Here is an 11,734-nt window from a genome sequence, read left to right as displayed (position 1 = left end):
TCCGAAGGAGGAGAAAGAAGGCGCGACCGGCCGCCCCCCGCTCGGGAAGCAGCAGTGGTAGCGTCCAGACGCGCGCAGCACGCGGGCTTGGCGCGCGGTTCGAAAGGCGCGGGAGGCGCGCGCCGGGCGCGGGAACAGCTGACCCGCCCCTGGGTCCCGCCGCCCGCGGCTCCCCGGCCGCTCATCCCTTCCGTCCCTCGGTCCCGCCGCCCGCGGCTCCCCGTTCCCGGCCGCTCATCCCTTCCGTCCCTCGGTCCCGCCGCCCGCGGCTCCCCGTTCCCGGCCGCTCATCCCTTCCGTCCCTCGGTCCCGCCGCCCGCGGCTCCCCGTTCCCGGCCGCTCATCCCTTCCGTCCCTCGGTCCCGCCGCCCGCGGCTCCCCGTTCCCGGCCGCTCATCCCTTCCGTCCCTCGGTCCTGCTGCCCGCGGCTCCCCGTTCCCGGCCGCTCATCCCGTCCCTCGGTCCTGCTGCCCGCGGCTCCTCGTTTCCGGCCGATCCGCTCGGTTCCACTGCCCGCGGCTCCCCGTTTTCGGTCGCTCATCCCGTCCCCCGGTCCCGCCGCCCGCGGCTCCCCGTTCCCGGCCGCTCCACTCCATCCCCCGGTGCCGCTGCCCGCGGCTCCCCGGTGCCGTCCGCGCCCCCGGGGCACGTCTGTGCTCCCAGCCCGAGTCTCGGCGGGCGGCACCGGCTCCGGCGGGTGCGGTCCCTGCGGGGCTGAACCCCCCGCTCGTTTCTCCCAGACCCTCCGAGGCGCTTCCCGGCTCCGCTTGTGGCGGCGTAAAATCCACGGCTCGGGGGTGTGGACGGGCAGGTGCGTAGAAGTGTGTAATGAGCGCTGTTGATGCACAAAAGTATATAAATACACGCATAAATACGCATGTGTGATATGCTTAGGTATGTACGTTTAGAGTGAGAAAAGTTTACTTGTTGCTTTAGAATTAAAAATATGTACGAGGTGGGGTTTTTTTCTGGAGTTAAACTCTCTGAAGTCACAACTAGTCTTTGAGTCTTCTGCAGTCTAGTGAAAGCCTTGGGTTCAAGTAGCTGTAAGCAGTTTGTGTGTCCTCTTATTGTTGTTTAAAAGAGGGATTGGCTAAGGTGGGATGAAGTTCTGGCTGCTGTAATGTTTTTCTTTTTCCCGCCATACTCTTTGTAATGACCATAACTTTCTCCCCTGTATCCAGTTAAATTCCCACCTCCAGACTAATAGGATGCTTTAAAAGTTGGAGAACTTCTATTTGTTGCTTCATGAATTGCTTTAAAATTTCAGAGTCAGTCATGATTAGGCACAGCCATGGTGATTCTTTAATTCCATGTACTTTATTCACTAAATAAGTCTTTAATGCAAACCATATTTTCAAATGTTGCTTTCTTGTGTCTCTTATTCCAATGCTGTTTCCTATGAAATAAACCAATAAAATCCTATTCCCTCCTCATCCCTTTTTATTGAACAATGTTAGTGTGGATCTTGCAGGTAGAGTAGGGATGGTTTAAAACACATAAAATCGACTTATGTTTTTTCCTGGTTGAAAATATTAATACATCAGTGTTGAGCTGCATCGTAGCCTCCACTGTCCCTTGAATGTGTCAGGCCTAGGCTGAATGTCAGATTACCATTTTCCCTGGAATTCGAGGTGTGAAACACGGTTGCAGTTTGTGCCTCTCTCCTGGTGTTTAACCAGAAGGCAGATTGTGCTGCTGTGTTGGGACAGCTGTGCCTCATTAACCAGGGGAGTCATTAGGTTAATTGGTCAGAGCTGGATTCCATTTCTATGTCTGATTAGGAATGGTTTTCACCTGTAGAGCAGTTTGTTGTTCTATTACAGCAAATTTAAGACAGCTGGATCTGCTTCTAATGCATTCAGGATCCTTAAAAGGTCTTTAAAGCCTTTGCCCTCATTAGATTCCTGATTTAACTTCTGTCTTTGGATGCTGTGCAGTGATCTGTGTCTTAAAATTATTTTTACTTTCATTGAATTTCATTTAATTAACTCTTAAGGAACCAGTGCAAGAAAACAAATCTTTTTCCCCCGAGATTGTTACCTGTTTTGGAGTAAACAAAATGGGCTGCAAGCAGAACCCTGGCAACTACAGGCCTGTCAACCTGACCTCCATGCCTGGCAGGGCTATGGAGCAGATCATCCTGAGTGCAATCACACAGCACCTTCAGGGAGGACAAGGGATTAGACCCAGCCAGCGTGGGTTTAGGAGGGGCAGGTCCTGTCTGACCAACCTGATCTCTTTCTATGATCAGGTGACCCACGTGGTGGATGAGGGGAAGGCTGTGGATGTGGTCTATCTGGACTTCAGCAAGGCCTTTGACACTGTCTCCCATACTATACTCCTGGAAAAGCTGGTAGCCCATGGCCTGGACAAGTGTACCCTCTCCTGGATTAAGAGCTGGCTGGAGGGTCAGGCCCAGAGAGTGCTGGTGAACGGAGCTGCATCCAGCTGGCGGCCGGTCACTAGTGGTGTTCCCCAGGGGTCTGTGTTGGGTCCAGTCCTGTTTAACATCTTTATTGATGATCTAGATGAGGGGATTGAGTCCATTATCAGCAAATTTGCTGATGACACCAAGCTGTGAGGGAGTGTTGATCTGCTGGAAGGCAGGAGGGCTGTGCAGAGGGATATCTGGATAGACTTGAGAGATGGGCTGATTCCAATGGGATGAAGTTCAATAAGGCCAAGTGCCGGGTCCTGCACTTTGGCCACAACAACCCCCTGCAGCGCTACAGGCTGGGCATAAAGTGGCTGGAGAGCAGCCAGGCAGAAAGGGACCTTGGAGTACTAATTGACAGGAAGCTCAACATGAGCCAACAGTGTGCCCAGGTGGCCAAGAAGGCCAATGGGATCCTGTCCTGTATCAAAAATAGTGTGGCCAGCAGGACCAGGGAAGTGATCCTTCCCCTGTACTCTGTTGGTGAGGCCACACCTTGAGTATTGTGTTCAGTTCTGGGCCCCTCAGTTCAGAAAGGATATTGAGGTGCTGGAGCGGGTCCAGAGAAGAGCAACAAGGCTGGTGAAGGGACTGGAGCACAAGCCCTATGGGGAGAGGCTGAGGGAGCTGGGGGTGTTTAGCCTGGAGAAGAGGAGGCTCAGAGGTGACCTCATCACTGTCTATAACTACCTGAAGGGAAGTTATACCCAGGTGGGGGCTGGTCTCTTCTCCCAGGCACTCAGCAATAGGACAAGGGGGCACGGGCTCAAGCTCTGCCAGGGGAAATTTAAGTTGGATATCAGAAAAAAATTCTTTCCAGAGAGAGTAATCAGGCATTGGAATGGGCTGCCCAGAGAGGTGGTGGATTCACCATCCCTAGAGATTTTTAAGCTCAGATTGGACGTGGCGCTGAGTCCCATGATCTAGTAAATGGACTAGAGTTGGATCAAGGGTTGGACTCGATGATCTCTGAGGTCTTTTCCAACCCAATCGATTCTATGATTCTATAAACAATTCAGATGTTTGTTCTTTGTCACATTCCTGCTGATACGTGGGAGCTGCCTGTAGTCACTGAAGCTGCAATTTTTCCTGCTCATGATGCTTTTAGCTGAGTGAGTTGTGTTTTGTAGGAAGCTCAGTTACATTCAGAATTATGGAATAAGTGACTTTCCTGCTCTTCTAACTTCAGCTTGCAGACCAGCCCTTCTAAATGGACTTTGCAGAGTTTAAGTAGGTGTTAAGTTGATGACAGCTGATAATATTAAGGACAGTTTTACTGGAAACATAGTTCTGTTTTCAGGATGGTGATGGAATTTCTGTCAAATTTAGTTCCTAAGGAACAAGGCTCAAATATTAGTTTAGTCTGCCATAATGAACAGATTTGTTTGATGCTCTAGAATTTTTTATGGAGGTATAAATTACTGTTGGTGTCAGAGCTACCTGGGATGTTTAAAAACTGTATTTTCCAGTTTTCAAGTACTATAATATATAATTATTTTGTCTCTTTTTAAGTACAGGGGTAGGACAAACTATTGCCTAATATTATATTTGCATTTTTTAAAAAATTATTTTATGTTTGTTCGTTCCTGAGAAATGTATTTTGTTTCATCCAGCTGATTCTGAGAAATGGACAGCAACATTTATGAAGTTTATCAAGATGAAATCCAGGCACTGCAAGAAGAAATTAAGCTATTGACAGAAAAGTATGAAGATATCCAGCAAGAAATCACCTTTTTTTCTGAGGAGGAGATATTGAAGTCAAAGTATGTCTTTTTTCACACATAATAATATTTCTTTGTCAAAGTTGTTTGGGATAAGTTTTTGCCTTTGTGTTAGGAGTTTCCTTATTTGATCTTGGTCTAGAAACCATCAGATCACGTTTCAAATGCCTTTTTTTTAGTGGTATTGCTGTACTGACGTGACAAAACATGTTCTTATGTCCAGCTCTTTTGCCATTTTGTTTTTTTTTTTTTCTATTTTAGAGAATCGTTCCAAAGAGAAATGCAGGGAGATTCCAAGGGGCAAGAATGTCCATCAGACTTGAAAGTTCAGCTTGAAAGTCTAGAAACAGATCTCTCATTTTTAATGAAACTTACAGGTTTTCAGTTCACAAGTCATTCCAAGAAAACACTGGAAAAAAGTAAGCAGTTTTATGCCCTTTACTGAGAATATTGGTGCAGTTCATTCCATCTACAAACTTGTGTTGAAATTCTAATTTCAATGTTAGCAGAGAGACAATTGTTTTGAAATACACTAAGATTTTCTTTATTGACAAAATACTTTCTGAGTAAATAGTACTTTGCATAGCGAGAAGGTGACAGACAACTGTGAAGTTTGTTTTAAACATGTTTTAAATTCTTCATAGGTGGCTGGTATCAGTTGGTGCTTTAAATATGACTGAGGGAAGAAAAGCAGTGTTGAACAGGTTTGCAGCTGATAATTTCGTTATTTTTATTTTATAACAGCTGGAGACAGAACAGTGCAGAAGCACAGATTATCAGGCAGTTGTTACTCCCTGTCTTTTCAATTGGAGTTCCAGCTTCTTGAAATGCAGGTAAGGATCAGTGTAGGTTTAAAAAAAAAAACAACTACTAAGCAAACAAACAATACTTCAAATGGACAAATGTCAGTACTTCCTCTTCCAGGTGAAACCTTCAACTGCTTAATCTAAGCTTTGGAGAGGGGTATTTTCACTCTCTAACAGCTGGACCCAAGTTTTTAATTTCATGTGCATCCAAGGAAAATAGTTCTGAAGGTCAGGTTTAGTGTTGAGTTACAAAGTTCTTATTGTGGAGTCACTTAAGTTTGAAAAGACCTTTAAGATCACCAAGTCCAGCTGTTAACTCAGTACTGCCCAGTCCATATCACCCCTCCCAAACCATCCTGTGGATGCTGGCACAGACTGAACGCTGAAGTGAAGTCCTGCAGAGCCCTGGGTGTTACCAGCTCCGCCCTCCTGCTGACCCAGCACAGCTCTGATCCCTTGCCTATCTCTGATCTCCTACACAGCATCCCCTATAGTCAGATATTCCATTCTGGAACCTGGAAAATGCCAAATATTACATCTCCTGAGGAAATTGAGGAAAAGCTAAAACACTAAAACCTGAACAAATATGGCTAAGGGTTTTCTTTTTGTACTTTGGTTATTTTGTATGTGCTTGGCTAATGAGACAGGTCATTACAGCACAGCACTGCACAGAAGTTACACTAATGGTTACAGATTGCTGTGAGAAAGCTCTTTCATAAGGATCTATTCTTAGCACGGAATTCAGGATGCTAAGCAGTGGAAAGCAGCTACTCAACCAGTTTGTAATAGTATTTTTCTAATGCTGTTGTAGTTCTTTGTAGTAGTACTTTTGAAATCAGGAAAACTTGGTTTTCGGCTCCACTTTAAACTTGTTTTTTTAAATTTAATGTGATTGGATGATAGTATAGTTCAGACTCACAGTAAACTGCCTTGTTATGTAAAGAAGTGCTTCCTAATCTTACGAAAAGCTACATTATGAATTTGGAAATTGAGTATTTAACAGCCACACCTGAATTGCATCATCTGAAGCTGCAGGAGTTCAGCTGACTGAGGTTGTTCTTCAAGCTCTCAAGGCCACACATGACTTGAAGCTTGTGGTCCTTCAGATGCCACTTTACCACTTGCATAAAACTTAGCTTTGAGCATAGAAATAGCCTGCAGCACTCACGAGGCTTGCTGAGATGGATGTTCCTCTCTCAGCTGTATCCCCTGCAGTATGATGACATCTTTTGGTGTCAGGGGAGCTCAGAGGAGTAACAGGGTGTCAGATTTACTGATAACGGCATAGCTGATGCTTGGAGCCATTGCACCACTATGTGGCAGTACTTGGCTGCCTATTGGCTAAAATTTGGGCTGCTTGAGCGCTGAGCTCACCAGAGGGAGACACCAGGTATACAGCAGTCAGGGATTTTGCCTGGTTCTAGCTGGCCGTTTCTGTGGAATCGCATCGTGGCTTTGCCACAGCCTTGGTGCTCTGTGCGGGTCTCCCTGCAGTGAAGTTGGTGCCTCCGCAAGATGTAGAGCTTTCAGCAAAGATGTGACTTCAGATCAGACCAAGACCAGGAAGCTCAGCTGTAATTTGTTTGTGCCTCTGGCTTCTTGCATATAAAGGAAGCCTCTTTTGTAGGAGGTGGCACTAACGTGTTCAGGATAACCTGCACTGAGACCAGCAGGGGCAAGATAGTGCACAGTTGTTACTTGTTTCACCTGTCTTGAGAAATAAAAGGTGACAGCTGGTTTTGGGAAATGTCCAGCAGGTAACAGACACCTTGGTCTGCAGCAGAAGGTGAAGACCAGTTTTTTCACACTGTTAACTGTAGCTGTTTGTTCTGGTAGTGAAGTTACAATGCACTTAACTCAACTCCATAGGGATTAGGAGAGGACATGTACAGTGAGCTCGAAAATCTGCCAAAACAAGCCTGAGCCTCTTGAAAAAGCAATCATTCAAAAAGAGTTGCTCTCTTGGCAAGCGCTTTCCTTTTAAATCTTTTATTTGGCCCCAAGGTGGCGTTCTGGTGTGTGTTAGTGACCCTCTCTTTGGGAAACCAGGGCCAGCACCTCAGCTGGTGCTGCTGGCAGCTTCTCTGCCACTCCGTGCACGTGGGGAACCTTCTGCACCAAACCTGAAATGAGTTTGCCTGATGTTAATTAGTCAATCCACTAATCTTTGTGGTGCCTTCGTTTGCTCTTCCCACCTTTAGTGATGGCAGTGTTGGCAGTAGTTCTGTCCAGCCAGTGCAGATTGCTGAGGTGTGTGTGTTTAACTCCAGCTTGTCTGGTTTTCTCTGTTGCCATTCCCATTTGCTCGCAGTGACTGGGCATAATCAAAATAAAGTATCAAGTCGCCAGCTTCAAGTGAAGTATTGGCTATGGTCTTCAAACCCTGATTTTAAGCTTTTACATTCACTATCTAACCCTTAAGATTCAAGAATGCACAGAAAAACAGAGTTGACTATATTTGTGGCTTTATTTCTACTTCTGATCTTTTCTCATTTTTAACAGATTGTTAGATATTTTAATTTAGAATTTATTTTTATTATCATGCTAGCTTTCCTGAGTAGCAGTTATTATTGTAAAAAGGGACGGGAATTTGAGGCAAAACTATAGGCTTTAAAGTAAAGAAAAAATAAAGAAAAAAGGCAAACTAACCGATCAAACATATTTTAATTTTCTCTTATATGTGGCAGCTAGGATTGTGTTGGAAAATGAGAAGAATCTTAAAAAATTGGAAGTGGCATGAAAGGAAGTAGATGAACCTTCCTTTATATATGTGTATATATTCTCTATGCTGACAAGTTCAGGTGCTATTCCAAAACCTTGTTGTGTGGATAATACTGCTGCTGTTGAAATGAAGGAAACTGTCCACACATGTAAAGCTGTAGTTTAAAAAGTGCTGCTTTAGGAATGATAGTACTTATAAAAAAGTATATGCAAATGCTGCTGTTTTGTATGCAAGTAGATATGTATTTTTCTCCTTGCTGGGGGAATTTCTATAATATTATGTTGGTACTTCTCAAATCTAGAGCAAGGAGAAGGTGTCTACTGCCGTTACTGATCTCAGCATTATAATGAAATCTGGAGAAGATTCAGGTGTGAGCAAGTTTGTGTCAAGGTAAGCTGGAATTGTTTGCTCAAGGAAAGCCCTTGTGTGGGATGTAGGATATTAAATGCAATACTGAGCTTTCCTTTAAATTGCTGGCATTGTGTCTTTGTTATGCCATTGTACCCTTAGCCCAGCCTGAACCCTTCTGAGTCCCTTGTCTGTACCCTGGAGAGAAGATGAAATGCTTATCATGTTTAAGGCCTAAAAGGACTTTGAATTCACATTAAACAGAAACAGGTTTTGGATTATAATGTGTTTTACAGCTGTTTGAAATGGTTTGGTTTAGGGAAAGGTGTAACAAAGCAGTCTCAGCTATGGCATTTTGGTGTCTGTGAGCTGCAGATGTGCAGTGTGGGTGAGTAATGGCTAAAGGGCATATCCGGAACCCCTCTCAAGTACTTGCCTGTTTCTGGTTCTCTCAGCTCACCATTCCATTTCTCTTTGTATCACGATTTATTTCACTGATATTTCAAAACAATATATTTTAAAAACCTGGAATAGAGTATTTGTGCAGTGGCTTAAGAAAATTTACATACTAAAACTTAAACATACAAATGAATGTTAGTTTTTTATCATCTTCTGGAGTGAATCAACTTCTTGTGGTAACATGAGTAATGATCAAATTATTTGTCTGTAGTATTCCACTGAATTCTGCTAGGAAGCTGTTCTGAGAACAAAGCTATTACTGAGTAGCTGACTTAATCCTGTTCTTTAAGTGATTTCTTTTGTTTTATGTTATTTTTTTGGACTTGGAGAGGGAAGGCCAAAAGATGGGTGAAGAGAGGTCTGTTGATTTACCTCAGGCTTCAGTAGTCTGTACTGAAAACTGAATTAATTTATTCGGAGAGTTGGAATTTCCACACAAACCTACTAAAAGTAGTGGTATAACTGAGAAGAGTAGCTGACTGCTCTCAGGGATTTAGAAGAGGAAATTGGCCTGTTTTATTCCATGAGTATTTTGTGACAGCCAGAAGTGTATTAGAACTTAATAGTCACACTGGGAAGGAATGTGTTGAAGTAGCGGCAGACTTTATTTCATCCTGGCTGGAGCCCTGCTGTCTTGTCCCTGTCTCTTCACTGCCCTGCTCCTTTTCCACATTGCACCAGTGTTCTTAAGGGCATACAAGTTTCCATGGATGATAAAAGATGTCAGTAAATCAAGCAGTGCTTTCTCCTGAGCCTGTCCTTGCACGTACCATCTGCTGACCGTGTGTCTGTGTCGGCTCCTGAAGCCAAGGGGCCAGTAGGATCAACAGGCTCATTTGGCTGAAAAAGTAACTGGAGAGTGGGGGGGACGCAACCTTGTTCCCCCACAACACCTTCAACTTTCATATTTCCTGTGTGACTTGTCCTACAACGTCATAGTGTTTATTGCCAATCTAAGGCAGTAAACAGGTGGCCAAAGTGGGGCTGCTGTGACAGTGCCTGTTTTGGCAGCAACCCACTGTTCCATTGACTGGTTCTGCCTGTGATCTCCCTTTACAGCTGGTGAATCCACCCCTCTCTGGGCAGCCCATTCCAATGCCTAAGCACTCTCTCTGGAAAGAATTTTTTTCTGCTCTCCAACTTCAATTTCCCCTGGCAGAGCTTGAGCCCGTGCCCCCTTGTCCTATTGCTGAGTGCCTGGGAGAAGAGACCAACCCCCACCTAGCCAGAACTTCCCTTCAGGCAGTTCTAGACAGTGCTGAGGTCACCTCTGAGCCTCCTCTTCTCCAGGCTAAACACCCCCAGCTCCCTCAGCCTCTCCCCACAGCACTTGTGCTCCAGTCCCTTCTCCAGCCTCGTTGCTCTTCTCTGGACTCTCTCCAGCCCCTCAATCTCTTGCCTGAACTGAGGGGCCCAGAACTGCACACAACACTCAAGGTGTGGCCTCACCAGTGCTGAGTACAGGGGAAGGGTCACTGCCCTGGTCCTGCTGGCCACGCTATTTTTGATACAGGACGGGATCCAGACTTTTCCCAGCTTGTCCGTTGTTCTCCAGTCCACCAGCTGCTCTTAGAATCTTGATTCCTACCTCTGCTCTCCCTTTTCCCTCCATTTTTGACCATCTAAATCTGGTCTCCCTCTGTATTGTTTGCTCTTTTCAGCCTCCCTACCACTTTGTTTTCTTCTTTTGCTTTCTCAGCCCTGTTTTGCCAAATCCATTGTCTAGCTCTGTTCTGTTTTGTCTCCTGGCCTGGATTTTTTTCCCTCCTCTCATTTTTTTGGCTTAAGATTTTTTTCATAATTCATGACAGAAAAGGGTCTTTAAGAGCACCAAGTTAAAAACTTGGTGTTCAGTTGTAATTCCCAAGCCCTTCCTGCTTTGGAGGAAAACAGGGGAATGCCAGAACACTTGAGCAACATTTTCTTAAAGGAAGCAAAATTCAGCAGTCTAATTTCAACCAGGTACTGCTGCAATATATAATTGATGCATCTGTATTTTAAAATGGTACATCTTTTAAAAATAGGTATATTTTTTTAAAATGACACTTTTTAATGCTATTTTCTTTTTAAAAAGTGTCTTAAATTTTGACCTGCATTCTACAAGCACCTTATTTTATACCACATTTTCTTGGTATTTAGCATTTGTTGTAGTTGACTTCAGCATGAGAAATTAAACAACTTAAACTAATTAGGAATTATTGTTTATGGGTAGTTTAAGTGCTGGGAGACAGTCAGCTGATGCTCTTATGCAGTCTTTCTCCCTTGCCAATGTAAAAAAACCATGAATTTACATGACAAAGCAGATTTTCCCTTTCTAAACACTGAATTCAGTTTACTATCTTGAATTTAGCCAATGCTGAGTGAGACAAGTTGGTTGACTTTTACTTCTGAAACTGGTTCTTTGAGCTTGTTAGCCCAAACTGGTTCTTTCTGCTTGAAAATTTTCATCTGCCGTATCAGCTAATAGTGAATTTGAGAGGAAAAGAAGAAATGAAGACACAACAGTGCTAAAACAAGGCCACCAAGCTTTGTTATAATCTGTTAATTTGCAACGAATTGGATATTCATAAAAATTGCCATACTTTTATAAAGCATTTTAAGGATGTGGTTTTGTAACCCAGTTCTGTGCTGCCCTGTTCCAGGTGTGTAGATGTAGAAAGCTCAGTGCTGTTTGTGCAGAATTGTGTTCCTCAGCCAGTCACTGTTACTTCAGGATGTGAAGATTTTGATATGTGCAGTTGTGACCCGTGGGTAAAAAACAGATTCCCAGAACAGAGCTAATGAGCTCCTGTAAACCAGTGTGTCTGTCCTTCCAGGGACTTGGTTTTCCTGGTGTTGCCAGCATTTTTTTCATCCTGGCCTGGTTTTGTTGGCAGCTGTGACTACTGGGATTACTTCCTTTAATGGTGCTGTTCTTTCCAAGCTAGGATAAAACTTGTTTGGCTTTTCTTTTGCAGTTTCAATATCTGAATGACCCTTAATGTATTATTTTTCAGTTTATGTTTGTGGAAGATGTTAAAGGTTGCTGTTCCTGTATATTAAATAGAGCTGGATCTGAGGCACAGTTCTCCCTGGAGTGGCTGAAGTGATTTGGTAGTAAACTGTTTTAACCATCCTATGAATGCCTCAAGTTTCTGCTCTCAGATGTTCTGAAAATCCAAAAAGAATAGGTAATCTTCAATGTAAAGAATGTTAAAACTTAAATTTACATTTAGAGTTTAAATACTCTGTAACTTCTTGA

The 11,734-nt window shown here is 44.1% G+C and overlaps 1 protein-coding gene across 1 annotated transcript in view; it reads left to right on the top strand.

The window, feature by feature from the left end:
- The first annotated feature begins 316 nt into the window (after nucleotides 1–316).
- Nucleotides 317–11,734, top strand: part of CENPP (centromere protein P) — a 121,571-nt gene continuing 110,153 nt past the window's right edge. Inside the window, exons 1-5 of the mRNA XM_071550678.1 lie at nucleotides 317–811; nucleotides 4,051–4,200; nucleotides 4,420–4,577; nucleotides 4,903–4,991; nucleotides 7,988–8,076. Of these exons, the coding sequence (XP_071406779.1) occupies nucleotides 4,064–4,200; nucleotides 4,420–4,577; nucleotides 4,903–4,991; nucleotides 7,988–8,076 (473 nt within the window). The 5' untranslated portion in view covers nucleotides 317–811; nucleotides 4,051–4,063. The remainder of the gene's footprint in view (nucleotides 812–4,050; nucleotides 4,201–4,419; nucleotides 4,578–4,902; nucleotides 4,992–7,987; nucleotides 8,077–11,734) is intronic.

Source organism: Pithys albifrons, chromosome 3, assembly GCF_047495875.1.
Source record: "Pithys albifrons albifrons isolate INPA30051 chromosome 3, PitAlb_v1, whole genome shotgun sequence".
Taxonomy (NCBI): Eukaryota; Metazoa; Chordata; class Aves; order Passeriformes; family Thamnophilidae; genus Pithys; species Pithys albifrons.
The sequence above is the reverse complement of the archived record's forward strand: the minus strand, read 5'-3'. Positions and strand labels throughout refer to the sequence as shown.